General features: G+C 48.4%; 1 protein-coding gene across 6 annotated transcripts in view; it reads left to right on the plus strand.

Annotated features, from left to right (window-relative positions):
- Window positions 1–15,178, plus strand: part of LOC118522701 (uncharacterized) — a 41,808-nt gene extending 26,630 nt beyond the window's left edge. For 3 of the 6 annotated variants that reach the window (XM_078060887.1, XM_078060886.1, XM_078060885.1), the window contains 10 exons: window positions 2,299–2,351; window positions 2,755–2,779; window positions 3,384–3,448; window positions 3,943–3,973; window positions 4,843–4,919; window positions 5,506–5,615; window positions 10,498–10,582; window positions 11,443–11,578; window positions 12,958–13,086; window positions 14,495–15,178. In XM_078060887.1, the coding sequence (XP_077917013.1) occupies window positions 2,299–2,351; window positions 2,755–2,779; window positions 3,384–3,448; window positions 3,943–3,973; window positions 4,843–4,919; window positions 5,506–5,615; window positions 10,498–10,564 (428 nt within the window). In that variant the 3' untranslated portion in view covers window positions 10,565–10,582; window positions 11,443–11,578; window positions 12,958–13,086; window positions 14,495–15,178. Of the gene's footprint in view, window positions 1–2,298; window positions 2,352–2,754; window positions 2,780–3,383; window positions 3,449–3,942; window positions 3,974–4,842; window positions 4,920–5,505; window positions 5,616–8,314; window positions 8,366–10,497; window positions 10,583–11,442; window positions 11,579–12,957; window positions 13,087–14,149; window positions 14,174–14,494 lie in introns of those variants that run through there. The other 3 variants (XM_078060889.1, XM_078060888.1, XM_078060890.1) reach the window with 3 other exon arrangements.
- Window positions 15,179–18,060: the final 2,882 nt, after the last annotated feature.

The following is an 18,060-nucleotide window of genomic DNA, read 5'->3' on the forward strand; positions in this document are numbered from 1 at the left end:
TATCCCTAAATTATAAAGAGAGAACAACTTATATATATACAAAAAATAAAGTTAACTACAATGAAGTGATAGAATATGACTCTAAAAATGAAAAGTAAAAGAGATTTTTTTAAAAAGGGATTGATAAGATGTTGGTTGAAAAAGGGAAAAAGAAAAATTAAAAAAAAAATAGAAAAAGAAAAAATAAAGAAAATTTTAAAGATTAACTTTGAAAGACTAAAGAATCATGGGAAAAACAGCCATGAATTCTATGTGCTGTATTCCCCTAGTGCTGGAGTTCTGCTATTCTCATTGATCAGTAAACTTGGTCTTGGCTGGCTGTTCTTGCTGATCTTTTGGTGAGGGGCCAGTGATTCTGAAATATCTTTGCGGGAAGCAGAATTGCCCCGCCCTTGCCAGGGCCAGGCTAAGTCATCTGCTCAGGTTTGCTCTAGGTAGCTTTTGTTCCCTGCAAGCTTTCCGTACAGCTTTGGAGGACAAGAGTGAAAATGGCGGCCTCCCAATCTCTGCCCAGAGGAGCCAAGAGCTCAGGGCTCCACTCCTCAGTACGCCCCCAGAGAAAAGCAGTCAGTCACTCCCGTCTCCCTGATCTCCGGCTGCACTCCATGCTCACCCGGCCTGTGACCGAGCATTTCTATTTCTGGCACCCGGCCCCATGTGGAGTCTCCAAACCCAGCAGATCCCTGCAGTGTGCTCCCGCGCCGCTCCTCCCGGGGGAGGAAGGGGAGTCTCCCCGGATCTGCTGCATGTTGGGTCCCTGCTGGAAGAGTAGTGGCCCGACTGTGCCATGGATCATGGTTTATGGCAACCCTGAGCTGAGAGCCCGCACCTCGGCTCCGTCTCTGCAGCCGGCTTCCCCGCTCTGATACCTGGGAGCTCTGCTGCACTCACGCCCCCCGGTCTTTCTGTGATCCCAACGGTCCTGAGACCACACTGTCCCAGCGAGGGTTCCACACCCCGCTTAGCCACTGGACTGGAACAACGTCCCTCAGTGGAGCCATCTTCTAAAATTTCCAATTTTGTGCTCTGCCGCTCTATCATTTGCCGGTAGCCGGCCCCCTCCCCCGTGGTCTATCTTCCCAAATATCGCCTCGGATTCATTTTTCCGCACGTCCTACCTTCCAGAAAGTGGTCGCTTTTCTGTTCAGAGAGTTGCTGCTCTTCTTTTCTTCGATCTGTTGAGTTTGTATGTGTTCAGAATGGTTTGATACCTATCTGCTGAATTCCTGGGACCAGACAAAATTTAGGTCTCTTACTCCTCCACCATCTTGCTCCTCCTCCTTATTATTATTTATTAATTGAAGTCGAGTTAACACACAATGTTCCATTAGTTGGAGGTGTACCTTTGTCTTCAATGGCAAAGCCAAGACCGTTGTCCCTTCTTTTCTGCTCCTCTTCGCATCTCCTTCCATGAAGAAGGGTGGCTCACCGATAGCCAACAGCATGCTTTTTTTTTTTAATTTAAATTCAAATTAGGTAACATATACTGTAGTATTAGTTTCAGGGGTAGAATTTAGTGATTCAACTGTTGCATATAACACCCAGTGCTGATTCCATCAAGTGCCCTCCTTAAGGCCCATCACCCAATTACCCCATGACCCCCTTCACCAGCCCTCTGTTTGTTATATAGATACACTGGAACATTACTCAAACATTGAAGGAATCAAATCTTGCCACTGGCAACTGCGTGCTTTTTAACCAACCACATCCATAACCAACCCCCCTTCAGCAGCCCTCAGTTTCTTATATAGATATACTCAACCATCAGAAGGAATCAAATCTTGCCATTGACAACTGCGTGCTTTTGAACCAACCACATCCATTGACACTGGTCTCTCCTTCAAGTCAAGCAGAGCTCTCTGAGTAATTCATGAGATAGACGACCAAGGGCTGGAAGTGACTCTGTGTCTCCTAGTCTGTCTCCCATTTGGATGGCCAGTTGGAGGAGCTTCCTCCTGGCAGGACAAATGAAGAGACCTCACAACGGGCCGAGGGAGGGGTGGGCTGCCTCACTACACCCCACTTTGCATTCAGGCTACCTATTTGTAGACTAACTGACTCACATCGACTAGGTTGCCTTCAGCTAGAAAGTCAAAGGCTCTGTTTCTCCTTCGTTTCCTCTTCCTCTTGTTTGCTTTTCCTCATCCACCAAGGAGGATGGCCCAACAGCAGCTCAGTCCATGCTTATGAATCAGTCCCTCCCGTACACGCTTGCCCCATATCCATCTCAACAGTGATCGCACAGTAATCCCTGGGCAGCAACACCAATGGACTGACAGGTACTCTGTGTCCTCTTAGATCCTGACAGCATCGTGGTCAAGAAGCTTGGCAAGGAAAAATTGATTTCTTGGGTAAGCTTGCCTGTCTTTGCCTGAGAGAGAAATGTTTCTTTCTTGGTTTTCCTCTTTTTGAAGTGACTTTAGATAGGACAACGTGTGTTTCTTAGATGTTAGGTACCCTTTTGTTGGGTGTTGGAAGGGGCGGTTGTAAACTGTGTGGTAGGGGACGTTTTCCTCAGAAGCAGTTTTTCCTCCATGAATTAAGAGATTTGCCATTGCTGCTTCAGTGAACTTGAGAGATCTATCCCCCCAGGAAAAGCTCATGCCTTTTCCATGGGTGCACTCTGTGCTTTGCTTTGGGGGCCTTTGTCTTTACTACTATTTCTCATTGGGTTTTCAATAGTCACCGAGAGAACCGATGACACAGTCCACATAGGGTCTGACCCTCATGGTGTTTTCTTTTCTGTAAATGCAGGTGGCCCCAGGAACAAGCACTAGTGGTACATATTCTGGAATCAGTCTCTTGCTGAGGAAAAACTCTACATGGTAAGGCAGGTGGGGCATCCTTGCTGTCCTCAGTCTGGAGAGCCACCCTGATTCCAGATTCCTGGTAGGACCGAGGCTTAGGGGTGTGGGGGAAAGGCAGATTTCCCAGGTGAGAAACTATGTCCATGTTTCTACAGTACTAGAAAGCCCATTTATTCCCTGTGGGTGGTGTGGGTGTGTGTGCAAGAGGCTTGCGGTTTAGGTGTCCTGTGTGGCTCTATGTTGGGTGATTGTGAGCCTGTGTGTGTGTGTGTGTGTGAGAGACAGAGACAGAGACAGAGACAGAGAGAGACCAAGAAAGACAGAGAGAGAGAGAAATGGGTTTCTCCAGGAGAGATGTCACATATATACTGCATGATGTCAACTTTCTCAAAACAATTTTATCACACCGCACACTTCACAGTCTTATCTGTGGGTGGCCCAACATCGGCACTTCAGTCCATGCTTGGTAACCAACTGGCCCCATGCACTGCAGCCTCATGTCCGTATCAAGCAACACTCCCCGACTTACTCTTGAGCAATACCCACCAATGTGCTGACAGTTACTTTGTGTCCTAGATCTCACGGAAGAAACGCCTGAGACACCTGGAGTCAGCGTTGTTGGAGACGCATCTCTGGCCACAGTGAGCCTGACGTTCTTTGCCCGAGGAACAAATGTTGCTTTCTTTGTTTCTTTCCAATCAAATGCAGATGAAAATTGGACACTGTACATTTGAGATGATATAAATATACATATATATTTATATATAATTTCCCTTTTAGTGAGAGTGCTGAGTGGTTGTCTCTTGCCAACCATTAGCTGATTTGAGAGGACATTTACCATTGGCAACACCAAACCTGGTTAAAAACGCCGTGGTAGGATCCATTCCCTCAGCAACAGTTTCTCTTGCTTGGATAACAAATTTTGTAGTCACCATCTTGAAGGGACTGGACAGACACGTACCCCAGGAAAAACAACTTCCTATAGGCATCCAGTTCCCATACTTTGGGGGCCTTGGACTCAAACACTGGCGTCCACCTGGTTTCCTAAAGTCATTAAGAGAACTCAGGATCAGTGCAGACAGACAGTGCACAGCATGACCTGAGCCTCATGGTGTCCTCTTTTCTGTAACTGCAGCTTACAGGAACTTCAGGAGTGAGCGAGAACAGTACGTATTCTGGAATCAGTCTCCTCCTGTGAAAAAAGTCTAGATGGTAAGGCAGGTGGGGCATCCTTGCAATCTTCAGTCTGGAGAGCCGCCCTGATTCCAGTTTCCTGGTAGGACCCTTGTGGGTGTGGGGGACAGGCAGATTTCCCGGGTGAAAAAGTATGTCCATGTGTCTACAGTACTAGGAAGCCAATGTATTCCCTGTGGGTGGTGTGGTTGTGTGTGCATGAGGCTTCGGGTTGGGGTGTCTTCTGTGGCTCTATGTAGTATGATTGTGAGTGTGTGTGTTTATGTGGGAGAAAGGGAGAGGCAGAGAGCAAGACAGACAAAGAAAGACACAGAGAGAAAGAGAGAGACAGACAGGGAGAGGGAGAGATGGAAAGAGTGAGAGAGAGATTGCATATTTCTCCAGGCGATATATCCTACGGCCACTGCACAATGGCCAATGTCAACATTCTCAAAAAAAAAAAAAAAAATCTCATCACAGGGCAAACGTTATAGCCCTATTACCGCCAGAGGCCCAATGGTGGCAGTTCAGCCCATGCCTGGTAACCAAATGCTGCCATATGCTCTGACCCCCATTGATATCTAGCAATACTCCCCGAGTTACTCATTCCTTTTTTTTTTAGATTTTATTTATTGATTTGAGAGAGAGAGAAAGAGCACAAACAGGTGGGGGGGCAGATGGAGAGAGGAAAGCAGACCCTCGCTGAGCAGGGAGCCCCACACGGGAGTCAATCCCAGGAACCTGAGATCATGAACTGAGCTGAAGGCAGATGCTTAACTGACTGAGCCAATCAGGCGCCCCTCCCCAAGTTATTCTTGAGCAGCACCACCAATGTGCTGACAGGTACTCTGTGTCCTTCTAGATGTTCCTGACAAGTCTTCAGTCTGGGCATGGATGCAGAAGAGTATCCCGGATGAGGAGGACCTGTGGATTGCCAAGGTGAGCTTCCCTGTCTTTACCCGAGGAACAAATGTTGCTTTCTTGGTTTCTTTCCAATCAAATGCAGATGAAAATCGGACAATATACTATATGTTGGCCAATTGAACATAATAACAACAAAATTCATTTGCCTACTGTAAACTGTATATGGAAATAAAATTACTTTTATACTAATTTTATGGAAAACATATATATATATCCATTTGAGATATATACATAATTTCCCTGCTGGGGAGAGTGCTGAGTGGTTGTCTCTTGCCAACCATTAGCTGATTCGAGAGGACATTTACCACTGGCCACACCAAACCTGCTTATAATCGCTGTGGTAGGATCCTTGCCCTCAGCCACAGTTTCTCCTGCTTGGATGAAGAATTTTGTAGTCGCCATCCTGAATGGACTGGACAGACACATCCCCCAGGAAAAACAACTTCCTACAGGCATCCAGGTCACTTACTTTGGGGGCCTTGGACTCAAACACAGGGGTCCACCTAGTTTCCTAAAGTCACTGAGGGAACTACAGCTCACGCAGACAGACAGTGCACAGCATGACCTGAGCCTCATGGTGTCCTCTTTTCTGTAACTGCAGGTGGTGTCTGTCACGAGTGACAGCGGTACGTATTTTGGAGTCAGTCTCTTGCTGTCTTTGGTCAGGAGCGCCATTCAGATTCTGGGTTCCCATTGGAATGAGGATCAGAGGTGTGGTGAAAAAGAGGGTTTTGCACATGGAGAACCATGGTTATGTTTTTCTAAGCGGCTGTGTCGCATTCGGGTAGCATGTTCGTGTTTGTGGTGGTGGGGTGTGTCTGCGTGTGAAGTGTCGAGGTGGGATTCTGAGTGGGCGTGTGGTTTTGTGGTGTGTGTGTGTGTTTCCCAGGATTTATGTCTCCCAAAATGGCACAGTTTCCGGTGTGAACTCTGCCATTTAGAAAAAAAAAAAAAGAGAAGAAAACCTCCTCAGCTCGCCTCATGGGTGTGTATGTACGTCAGCACTTACGGAATTGTAGGATTTAAATATGTGTAGTGTATTGTATGCCAAACGTACCTCGTTTCATCTGAAAAAATCCCATTAACACAGGAAAATGTTCCCAGGCTTCTGAACGGAAAATACGTTTTCAGAATCCCCGTGAGTCTGTCATGAATGACACTGGTTAATGATGGGTCTCACCCCTGAGCAGGCAGTGGGACCAATCAGGACTAAAGAAAAGGAGCCATGTGGTATTCAGTGGGCCTCGGAGAAAAGGGAGGCTGGAGAGGGTGCTGAATGACAGAGGGGTCGTACGGCCTGTGGTTGGGGAGCCCGGCGCTGAGATGAGGCCCTTTCACCCCAAGTCCCATGCACCTTTTCCCACCTCTCTACTTCTGGAGGAACACCCTAAATTTCGACACTAAGTTTGGCATCAGTAATACTTTTCTGGCTTGTTCCTGATTTCCCTGTGTGGGGCGCTCGCCAGCCCCAATCCCAGAGTCCTTGCTCCGTCAGAGACTTCAGCATTAAAGGGATATTTCCCTGACTGATACCTCTCACCTGCCCCTCCTCTGTTCCCAAACCCTTTTGATGAAAGAAGCCTGAGAAAGAATCCTCCCCCTCTTAACAGGAGAGTTGGGGCAAGTGGCCCCAAGGGCAGATGCAGGCCATGCCCAATTCTGGAGGGAATCTGAGAAGTAGGAAGCCTCCAGGTTCTAGAAATCCTTTATCTCTAGATCATAGTCCTGGGGTCCTGTGGAAGGGAATACCTGCTGGGTGTAAACAAGGCAGAAGTGAAACCAGCAGCTAGGCTCTAAGAGTCTTGGCTCCGTCAGGTACTTCAGCATTAAAGGGTGAGGGCATGATCCAGAATCTTGGACTAGATTTTCAGAGTGAAGATCTGCGGGGCGGGGGGGGGGGGGGGGGGGGGGCAGAGGGAAGGCATAAAGGACACCCAGGCCATGGGAGAGTGGGCGGGGATGCCAAGGTTGCAAGATTAGGTGAATCAGTACAGCATCACCACCTGGGCCCAGACTTGCCCACACTGACATTTGGGCTCCTTCTGAGCAGGGATGAGGCTGGTCATGCCGTCATGGCTGGTTTGAGCCCTGGATGGACATCTTCCTAAAAGCCTGGAGAGAGGGGCTTGCTTCCTGTTCCAGCCTCTTCTCCAGCTACCTGTGCGACAGACCAGGCACTTTCCTTCATGGAAATTGGGGGGAGGCAGAGAATGGAGTCAGGTCTCCTGTTTTCCCACCCAGGACACATCAGTGGGGATGCAACCAGGACCAGGCCAGACACAAGGAGGTTCCCAGCCTGATCCACCTGGGGCCCGAAGGGACCTGTTTTTACTTTTCACCTGCTTCTGGGAGTCCCTGACAACCAGTCCTTGTCTACACGCCGTGGGCCAAGGGTTGTCTGGCCTGCACACACATTTAAACTGAGGCGATCTCACACCATGTGGCCCGGGCAGCTGTAGAACATTCTAGTTGCACAGGAGGTGAGAGGGGCACAGACTCCAGTGCACGGTGAGCTCAGCAAAGTGATGGGAGGTGATCCAAAGGTCAAGGTGCTCCTTGCTGCTCCCTTTTATGGCCCAGAGGACATCAGTTTGAGAGTATCTCTGAAACGGTCTGAGAATTCTCAAACCCAAACTCTATTTGTGTCCTCCCGCTCACGGGGACAGGAACCCTGGCCCCGGGTAGTCAGTGCAAGGGCACCAAGAGCATCTCCCTCATTCCTTGTCCCCCAAATGCTCAGCTCTGAGCAGCCCCTCTTGTTACACCCCTGGGCTAGGATCTAGTTCCTGGGTAGAAACGCCCCGCTTCAGCTTGTCTGGGCCTATTGGGCCCCACACTAATCTAAGTGCCTGCCCAAGCTCTAGTCGGGATCAGAAAGAGAAGGGTAGGCTCCTGAGGACAGTGAAGTGTCCCTGCCTCTAGGTAGACATGCCTGCTCACGTTTCAGTTAAAGTAAATGAAGTGGAACATTCCCATCCCTCGTCACACCTGCCACATTTCCGGTGCCCAGTAGTGCATGTTGACAACACAGAACACTCCCAGCCTCAGAGACAGCTCTCCTGGGCAGCTGCTGTGGGCCTGGCAGAGGGGCTGCTCACAGACCCCAACTACCCCGGTGTGTGTCCATCCCAGTTGGGATCTCAGGTTGATCCCTGTGCACGTGAGAGCTCTCATGATCCCGTGGAGATAGGGAAGTGCCATGTGAAGGGGGATCCTTTCTCTCATTGAAGGTTTGCAACTGTGTCAAGGTCTTGTTGAAGGGCTCTGTCTCCAAGGAGCCCAAGGAAGGTTTGAGGACCTGGAGGAAGAGCTGATGACGCTGGGTGAGCCAGCCTGGCCTCAGCTCGAGTAGCAGGAACAGGGGAGCCCCTCTCTCTAATAACCTGCTGCTCATGCTTGTGTCTCTGAAGATTGGGTTGTCGAGAGTCTCCTGATCTATACTGATGACGAAACCTCTTCAGGTAGGGAACTCCACTCAGGAATCAATGGGAGAGGGTTCCTGGGCGCAGTCAGGTTGTACCTGCTGCTTTGTAGATCGAGAGTGGGAGGTAGGAAATCAGAAAGACAAAGGAAGTATAAGAATAGAAGTGTTCCTTTCTCATTTTTCGGTCTTTAAATGATTTTATTTATTAGGAGAGAGAATGATTGGTGGGGAGGGGCAGAGGGAGAGGGAGAAGGTGACTCCACACGGAGTAGGGAGCCTAATGCAGGCCTGATCCCAGGGAGCAGGAACCCAGCTGAAGGCAGACGTTTAAACGACTGAGCCACCCTGGCGCCCCTGTTTTGTTCTGTTCATATACTAGTAGGTTCTTTTGAAATAATATGAAGAAGTCTTCTGCCTCTGGGCTTTGAAGGTGCTCTGTTTGCAATCATCTTTTCTTATTTGATATTGAAGATGATCTTCCCAGGAGACCAGTTCTGGCTGCCTGCGTCACTGCCAAGCATCGAAGCCTCTGGTTAGGTTTGCTTGGCATCTCTTGGGAATAGAGCAGGAGAGATTTGGTTTGGGTTTTTGGCATCGACCTAGGATGGAGGCAATCTCTTGAGACACAGCTCTCTCCTGCACGTTTGAACCGGCAGACAGAGTGCTTCCGTGTGAGCCAGGTGCAGGGAGAGCGGGTGACCCTCTCCGTCTGCAGCTTTGGTTCATGGAGCAGCAGCTGCAGGGGCCGCCCTTGGGCCTGCCCCTGGCTGAAAGGGTGCTCCCGGCGTGGGCAGTCCAGAGAATGTTCCCACTCAGCCTCCTCCACATGCTCCGGGGTCCTGCTGCAGAAGTGAGGTGGGAGACATGCCCTGGAGCATATTTCTCTCCTCGCCCAAATCCATGATCCTGGGACCAGAATAAACCCTGCACTGGGCTCCATGGGAGAGAGGCCCATGGGCGGCCGCCCAAAGACCCTCCCTGGCCAGGAATTCTAGAGGCCTGTGTGAAGGCTGCTGGGCTCGCCGCACACACTGGCTCTCACGGTCCTGCCGAGCTGAGCTCCTGGGAGCGACCAGGCCCAGGACAGAGGCTCTGGGAAGCGGGGCCAGGGTCTCTGCTCCTGTCTGATCCCGCTGCTCCAGCCACACAGCGATGGGCCTGTTCCCCATGTCATGGTCCCAGACCACCCTCGGACTTTCCATCAAGCTGCTCAGGGCCTCCCCCAGTCCTTGAGGGGCTCGGGGGCTCGGGGTGAACGCTGGCAGGCACGGGTATGTATGTGGGCGCACGTGCTGTAGAACCCCTGCCCCCACTGACAGGCTGGGGGAATTTGGGGGACAAGTAACTGTACCTCTACCGTCACATTCATCTCCTCTCTGGGTGAGGACACTTCTGGGCTGTAATAAGTACTAAGTGTGTCTCAGGCGCCTAAGATTAGCCCAAGTACAGGGCAGTCACTTGAGTGCCCAGCTGGCTGTCACTCTCACGGCCCGGCGCAACCCCAGGCCCGTGGCAGCCACCTCCATGTTCGCTGCATTGGCTCATTGATCAGCTGATTGACTAGGAAGGGTGGCAGTAAACCCATGATCATTCCTCTCCTGTTCCCATTTCAGAGAACAATCTGGTTGTTGGAGGTGACAGGAGAAGGGAAATAAGAAATTCATGATTAAAGGAGAGATGAGGAAGGGTAGCAGGAGGGAGCAGAGGGAGGTAGGAAATCATGGGGACAGAAAGTCACAGGCACCACCATGGCTGCCTCTTGAAAGAGTGGGATGACAGGCATTGCTTCCTGGACTCAGTTACGAAATCTGAGGGCTGGGAACGGCCCAGAGACCCTGGACGCCTTCCTTAACAGTGAAGTAAAGGGATCACGGTCCCGAAAAATGAGAAAGGAACACTTCTATTCTTATACTTCCTTTGTCTTTCTGATTTCCTACCTCCCACTCTCGATCTACAAAGCAGCAGGTACAACCTGACTGCGCCCAGGAACCCTCTCCCAAAGTAAAGCAATAAAATATTCTTTGCTTGTCCAGATTGATGGGTCTGTGTTCAGAGGTGGGGGGCCTGCAGAGCTGAGGACAGAATTGAGTTTTGGGGTCGGGGACATAATCCCAGAAGCAGTGGCCTGAGTCCCCACGTCACCCTGACTGTCCCCTTTCTTTTCCCAAGACAAGTTCGACACTGTCCGCGTCACAGTCCACAAAGGGGACTATTTTGCAGACTGCGAGGACTCTGACCGAGAGGTCCACAATCCGTATGTAATTTATTTCCTCTTTCATCTTTTTTATACTCTTTCTCTTTTTTTGATAAGGATTTATTTATTTTATTGCGAGAGAGAATGAGACTGTGACAGTGGAGGAGGGGTGGAGGAAGACGGAGAGAGGATCCCAAGCAGAATCCCCTCTGGGTGCAGAGCCTGACATGGGACTGGATCCCAGGCCCCTGAGATCATGACCTGAGCCAAAATCACGAGTCACACGCTTAACCAGCTGAGCCACCGCACCCCTATCCTCTCTCTTACTGATAAGCTCCTTTTTGGAGCTTTGGCTAATTTCCTCTTTCTTCCTTTTTATGATTCCCATCGTGCAGGATCTGGGCTCATCCAGGCACTTGATGTCCTTGGATCTTCAAATCTATAATCGCTCTCTTCAGCCCTGCTCAAGCACTTCCTCAGCATTTTCCTGGTTTCTGGTCCCCAGTCTGCATGAAAAACTGCATGTAAGAATGGACCATAGCCAGACCATACGTAAAGATAGTTTTCTGACCCACAACCATTCCAGGAAGCAACCCATTACCTTGGCGTCCGCCGAGCAAGCAGGCCGACTACATATGTCAGACTTGTCAGAAGGCTGGCTGCTGTATGTAGCAACTTGCTCAGGAATCTGCACCGTAACCCTTGTAACAATTGGCCCCAAATGGTCATAATTATATCTGAGAACTTCCCTAACTAACTCTTATCCCCATTTCCAACCTAGGACCGGCCACCAGAAAACAACCAAGTATGCACCCCTAACGACCACATAAGATGCCTCCCTTCTAGACAGCTCACTAGAGCCTCTCTGAATAAATATTCTTTGCTTGTTCTCATTTGGCTGGCCTTTGTTTATTGGACAGGTCATCCAAGAAGTCCCACCAAGACCCCGTCTGAGCTGCCTGGTCCTTGAAAAGCAAAGCTTTCCATCCCGGGTGGTGCCCACAGAGACCCCTTGGGCCTTGCTGCTTTGCAGCTTCTGGAGTCCATGAGGACACGGTGAGTGAGCATTGCATCTGAAATCTGCCCTCTTGGAGTGAGTTCCCAGGCTGTTTATACTCAGTCTGGCACCTGGGCCTTGTTTTTGGTTCCCATTTGCTAGGCCTCCTTGGTGGACTCAGACCATTCCTTTTTGTCCCCTTCTGCTGTCCTTTGGGTTACAATTCTGTGTGGAGCTGTGTAAAACTTTTCTGTGTCATAAGAAGAAGAATCAGAGCATAGAACCACGAATAGGCCCTTGCGAATCTTGTCTGAGCCAGCCTCACAGACCAGGGAGTTTGATGATCTCACCAGACTGTCGTCCACCCGGATGAACTTTGCTGAAGGTCACCAATCAGAGCAGTTGAGGTTCTCCCACTATCTCAATATTGTGTCCTGAGAGTATGCTCTCTGGTTTTCCACTGGCTGGAGAGTCCAGATTGATGGGTCTGTGTTCAGAGGTGGCCAACTGTCATTTGGGGGGCTCAAGGCACGAGATATACAAATGTTCCATTTCTGTCAGCCAATACCAGCTCTCTTGGGAATCCTCTAAACCTGAGCCCTCTCTTCTTCCAGAAAAAATCGTCTGCTTCTCCTGTGTACTTTTATCACAATCTTAATTCTTGTTCCCCACAACTTCACCAACGATGATTTGGGTCTCCATGGCCAACTCTGGACAACCCAATTTGAGCAAAATCGTTCATTTGAGAAGTGTCTTAGGAAAGGAGGAGGCCCAGTAGGTGGCTCCTGTTGGATGGTATGTTGAGGCCTCCAAAAGAAATTCTGAATCAAAAGTTGTTTCACTAAGAGACCAGAAGGTTATCCTTTTTGTTCCCTCCTGGACAGAACAATGGCATAGCTGGACAATCACAGCCCAGGAGTTCACTGAAGGCCTCTCTACTTTTCCCATGTCCTCAATCAAGACTTAAATAAAAAATAAAAGTTTCCCTTGTAACTTAGTTCTTATACAATATGTGAATGATCTCCCCCTTTGTCCAGAGAATAAAACAGCCTCTAAAAAGGATTCCATTGACTTGCTCTCAACCTTAGCAAGAGAGAAATATAGAGTTTCAAAACAAATTACAATTCTGCTAGACACAGTTCATGATTTAAGACATAACCTCTTTAAAGTGGGCCAAACATTTTCATCCTTCCGTTAAAATTAGCAAAACTTTCAGAAACCTGTGAGCTCCCTTATTGCAAATGCACACTAGCAATGATGGCTGTCCAGTCGATTCCCTTAGGAACACACTGGTTGTCCCACTCTAAACTGGTAGCTGGAAGACCCATATATCTAGGAATTTCACTACCCAGACTAGATTACACTACCCTACTACATGCAGACGTGGCCACATATTGCAAAGAACTCTTGGAATATTACCCAAGTTTTTCACCAACAGCTTGAGGCCACCGTTCCTGAAATCTTCCTAGAAGCCTCTTCATGATCTTCAACTGTGGGAAGATTTTTCTACCCGAAGACACATCAGAGAAAAACTGCCCTTACGCATCATCGGAAGGGACCCTCTCAGGTACTGTTTAGAAACAAAGCAGTGTAGCTCCTGGGAGTTCACCCTTGGCTTCCTACTTCACCACTGAAATAAAATAAAATAAGAAAAGAAAAGAAAAAAATAAAATAATAAAATAAAACAAAAAAATTTTAAGTCAGAATTCCACAAAATTAGAAGGCTCCTCAAGCTGAGGATTCTCAGAGATCCTCTGGAAATAGCCAGTCTTCAGAAGCAGGTAGTTGACCCAAGACTTCCAGAACAGGCAAATTGTGATGGATAGTGGGCAATTTCCACACAAGATATTGGGTCAAGACTCCCATCGAATTCTTTTTTCATTTTGTATCTGCTTAGTAAAAATAATTCTCATTTTCCATAAACCCCTTGTTGCCATTCACCCAGAACGACCCCTTTAGTCCCTTTTTCTTGTTGTAATTGTTCTACTAATGATTATCCTTGTAAGGTCAGAACATATCCGATGGCACTCCTCTCGGTGTGTCTGACTGCTGGGTGTGCCATCCATTCCCAGACCACAAGGGACATCCCTCTGGGAAATTCAGATTTCATCAAATGAAATGAATCACCAAGGCTGGAAATTCCAACTCATATGTGAGCTCCAAATTGAGGCCGCTTTTGATTATTCAGGCACACGACTTGGAAGAATTACTATTGATGCCCCAAATTAGAACAATGTTCCCTTTGGTGGAAATTGCATAAATTAAAAAACCTGTAGGAAAACTATCTCTAATGTTGGCAAAAGTTCCTGATAATGTCCCAGATGGAATACGGATCTGTCTCAACCTATTGGCGGCATAGTGATGGACAGTACCATTGCCGTAGATTTCTTGTTGGCAGGATGTGGTGGCATCTGTGTTATTGTTGACACTTTTTGTGCTTGGACCATAAAGTAGGGTAGGTAGAACAGGTTAGGAAGGGCCTTAAGGAAGAAACTGTTGGGCTTTAAGGTGGATCTTCATGCCTTTTGGGATTTGTTCTCTTGGCCTGGGTTGGGCAGTTGGGGTTCCTGGTTTGGAAGCACCTTATAGGGACTCTTAACCTGTTCTTGTTTGTTTGTTTGTTTTCATAGTGGTCATAGTGCTGGCCCTTTGCACTTATGTCCCAGATGGAATACGGATCTGTCTCAACCTATTGGCGGCATAGTGATGGACAGTACCATTGCCGTAGATTTCTTGTTGGCAGGATGTGGTGGCATCTGTGTTATTGTTGACACTTTTTGTGCTTGGACCATAAAGTAGGGTAGGTAGAACAGGTTAGGAAGGGCCTTAAGGAAGAAACTGTTGGGCTTTAAGGTGGATCTTCATGCCTTTTGGGATTTGTTCTCTTGGCCTGGGTTGGGCAGTTGGGGTTCCTGGTTTGGAAGCACCTTATAGGGACTCTTAACCTGTTCTTGTTTGTTTGTTTGTTTTCATAGTGGTCATAGTGCTGGCCCTTTGCACTCGATCCAGAGTCTTAAATGCAGCCATACAGATGTGCTCGCATCACAAGCGTGGTCAAGAAGATCTTCCAATGCAGTTGACTCCGAAGATGACTAGACCGTGTCCAGCAGTGAAGTGTGTGATCTCTAGTCTTCTCGGAGTGGGCCAACCTCTCCCAAGTGAGATAAGGACCCAAATGGGGGACTGAGAATGGAAGAGACAAATGGGCAGTACCCTGACCATAGATAAAAATAGGACTCTGGCCTGAAGTCAGCAACCCATTATCTACAGATTTCCCTTTCAACTTGTAAGATGTCAGACCACCATCTGAAGCATCCAGCCCAGAAGCCTAACCAATAACCTCTGTAGCAATTGGCCCCGAATGACCAGGACATGATTTGTAACTGAGAATGTCCCTGATTTTTTTCCCTATTTGCACGTGAGGACCAGCAGCTACAACAGCCCTAACAATGACATGGGATGCCCTGCTTCTAGGCCTTGACTGCAGCTTCCTTATGCCAAGAGGCTCTAGTCAGAGCATACCTGAAGCCTTCCCTTCGGGGCCTATAAAATTTCCCTCCTCTGCTCCTTTGAATCTCTGCCCAAATACAAGTGATAATGGCTGACTCCCTTGCTCTCCTTGCTCTAGCAAGTTCTGAATAAATCAGCTTTACTTGGTATCATCTGGTTGGTCTTACACCAGATGATGTACCACTGAATGGTGTCAAGAAACCCTGAATGGTCCAGGCAGGGAGCTGGGCTGAGTCAGGTGTGCTACACCCACCCTGCTAGAAGGGAACCCTGTGAAGTCTGGGTCTGGCCCAGGTACTCCCCACACTGGTGTTTTCCTGATTTGGGTGGCTCTGGATATCCACAATTTCCCCCTTCCCTTCAACTCTCTAGATTGCTCCAGCAAGTGTCTGGTTCCAGAAGTTCTCTTATCTTTGTGTTCAGCTTTGGAAATTAAGACTGAGTTATGAGACAACCCTGTGGAGTTGCCTAAGAATCTTGAGGTCTGGGGTATGGTGTGGGCTTAGAGATGAAAATTTTAGATTTAAAGTGGGGCCATGCTAGGTCAGAAAGATTGGAAATGATCAGCATAGAGGTTTCCTGAATGAAATAGAAAGTAGGAAAATATGTCTGGTGGTCCTCGGGGGGTGTCCTGGGGCGGGGGTCTGCAGGCTGTGGGTGTATGGTGGGTGCTCTCTAAGAGGAGATGGGACACTGTCCCCTGCCCTTTAAGGATCTAGCGAAGGAGAAAAGTGTAAAGACTGGATACTGAGTGACTCATCAGAAGGGAGGGGCATTGAAGGTGCCCACTCAGAGCCAGTGTAGCCGACAGCCGCTGTCAGCCAGACCTTAGCCAGGCTGTTTGGACACTCGCTCAGATCAACAACCAGTGAGACATGGAAGGTCACAGGTTCCATTTATTAAACCACCAAAGCCCCAGCCCAGGTGGCCACTTTCCCAGTTAGTTCACACTAACTGCTCAGCCAGGGTTGGTCAGTAAAAGGAGTCTAATTCTTGGCAGAGCCATCATGTGACAGTTGGTTTGGAATGTCCTGGGTTCTGAGTCAGCTTGGCAGCTGAGCAGACCACTTCCTGGTCACTAAGGGTGGTCAACGGTTCACCGGGAAGGCTCCACGGGAGACAGCTGGTAATGTGAATGCTGGGGGAGGATGGCCACAGTTGGGCTTCCCCTGGCCCTTCAGAGGGGCTTCCCTTGGGGGTAATTGCTTTGTGTTTTGGGTCACGGATTGTAACCTAGAGTTTGGAAGCCTAGTTAGGATTTGGGCTTGTGTGTTGGCTCAGGCACCTCGTCCAGTGCATCAACTGTCTCCCACAGACAAGTAGGGGCAGGAGGGTTTGTGAAAGAGATTTGGTTCAGGGCTGCAGGGCATGATCTCAGGTGCCCTGGGCAGGTCTCAGGTGTTCAGGGATGTCTCTCCCCAGGGAACCAACTCTATTCCTGTCCCAGACCCCATACTCATCGGTATGGTAACTCCTGGCATGTCGCTTAATCTCTCTACATTTCAGTGCCTCCCACTGTAGAATATGGCTTACAACCTCTGCTCTGCCCCCACCCACGTCAATCTGGCTGACCTGGGGATTACAGGAGATGGTAACAGGTGTTGTCCATGAGCTCTAAACCATCATTCCCATGGAAAAGCTCAGAGTGAGCTTCCATCCTCCCTTGCTGTGGAGCCATCCAAATGCCCTCTCTGGATTCAACCACTCCCAAGCGTCTACCTTATTCCTGCCGTCATTCAGTGATTGAACACTTAGGTCAATTATGAAACACCATTTATTTATTTTTCTTAAGGCTTCCCTTGTGTTTAATTATTGTTAATCTCATAACGTAATACTAATAGGTAGGCCATATTCATATTTCAACGTCTCAGAACAGGGGAGTGAGACAAAGAGGGTCTACATAACTTTCTCATGTACTGTGGTTTCTTTTTTTTTAATTTAATTTAATTTTATTATGTTAGTCACCATACAGTAAACCATTAGTTTTTGATGTAGTGTTCCATGATTCATTGTTTTGGTAGAGCACCCAGTGCTCCATGCAATATGTGCCCTTCTCAATACCCATACTGGGCTAACCCATCCCCCCAACCTCTCCCCTCTAAAACCCTCATTTTGTTTCTCTGAGTCCATAGTGTCTTATGGTTAGTCTCCCCCTCCAATTTCCCCCACTTCATTTTTCCCTTCCTTCTCCTAATGTCCTCCATGCTATTCCTTATATTCCACAAATAAGTGAAACCATATGATAATTGACTTTCTCTGCTTGACTTATTTCACTTAGCATAATCTCCTCCAGTTCCATCCATGTTGATGTAAAAATTGGGTATTTGGGTTTTCCAAATCTGCCCATCTGATGCTCATGGCTACTGTGGAAGGGAGTTTGGTTGCTCCCCAGCCTCAGCCACATTTAGTATTTTCTGACTTTTTCATTTTAGCTATTCTGGGGGATATGTAAAAAGCACATCGAAAGTTCAGATGCTTCCAGTCAGCTCACAGATTCTAAGATTTGGCGACAAAAAGAAAGTCAACGTGGCCAACCTCTGTCCTTGCTGGGGTTATGCCTTGGTGTCTGACCCCACACAAGTAAGATTGAGGAGGCATTATACTGGAATTTAACAGCATTCTCTGCACAAGCGCTGGAAATGCCCAAATCCTGGGTGATACACAACTTGGGTACAATGACAAATAAGAGTTCATAGCGCCAGCCTGGTGTCCAGGACCTTTTTTGCATTTCTCCTGCAAGCTGGGCTCCAGTAATGCATGAGCAGTCCCACCAACGTGCTGAAAGTTCATCTACACCCTCTTAGTTCCCCAGAGGAACTTCCAATTTCAGTTTTATTATAAAGTACACACCTAGGTGAGACCTGAGAGGGTCCCTGGAGGTCAGTTTGGCTCAACGTTACAACCACCTGATCAGACACTTGGTCTTTTGCTATCTAGGGGCCCACGATGAGCCCCCTCACTAGTTTAACAAAGGCAATCTTAACCTTCAGGGAATTCCACAGACTTTTGAAGCTCTGTGCCTGGAACCAGA

The sequence above is a fragment of the Halichoerus grypus genome, chromosome 13 (genome assembly GCF_964656455.1).
Source record: "Halichoerus grypus chromosome 13, mHalGry1.hap1.1, whole genome shotgun sequence".
In the NCBI taxonomy this organism is placed as follows: domain Eukaryota; kingdom Metazoa; phylum Chordata; class Mammalia; order Carnivora; family Phocidae; genus Halichoerus; species Halichoerus grypus.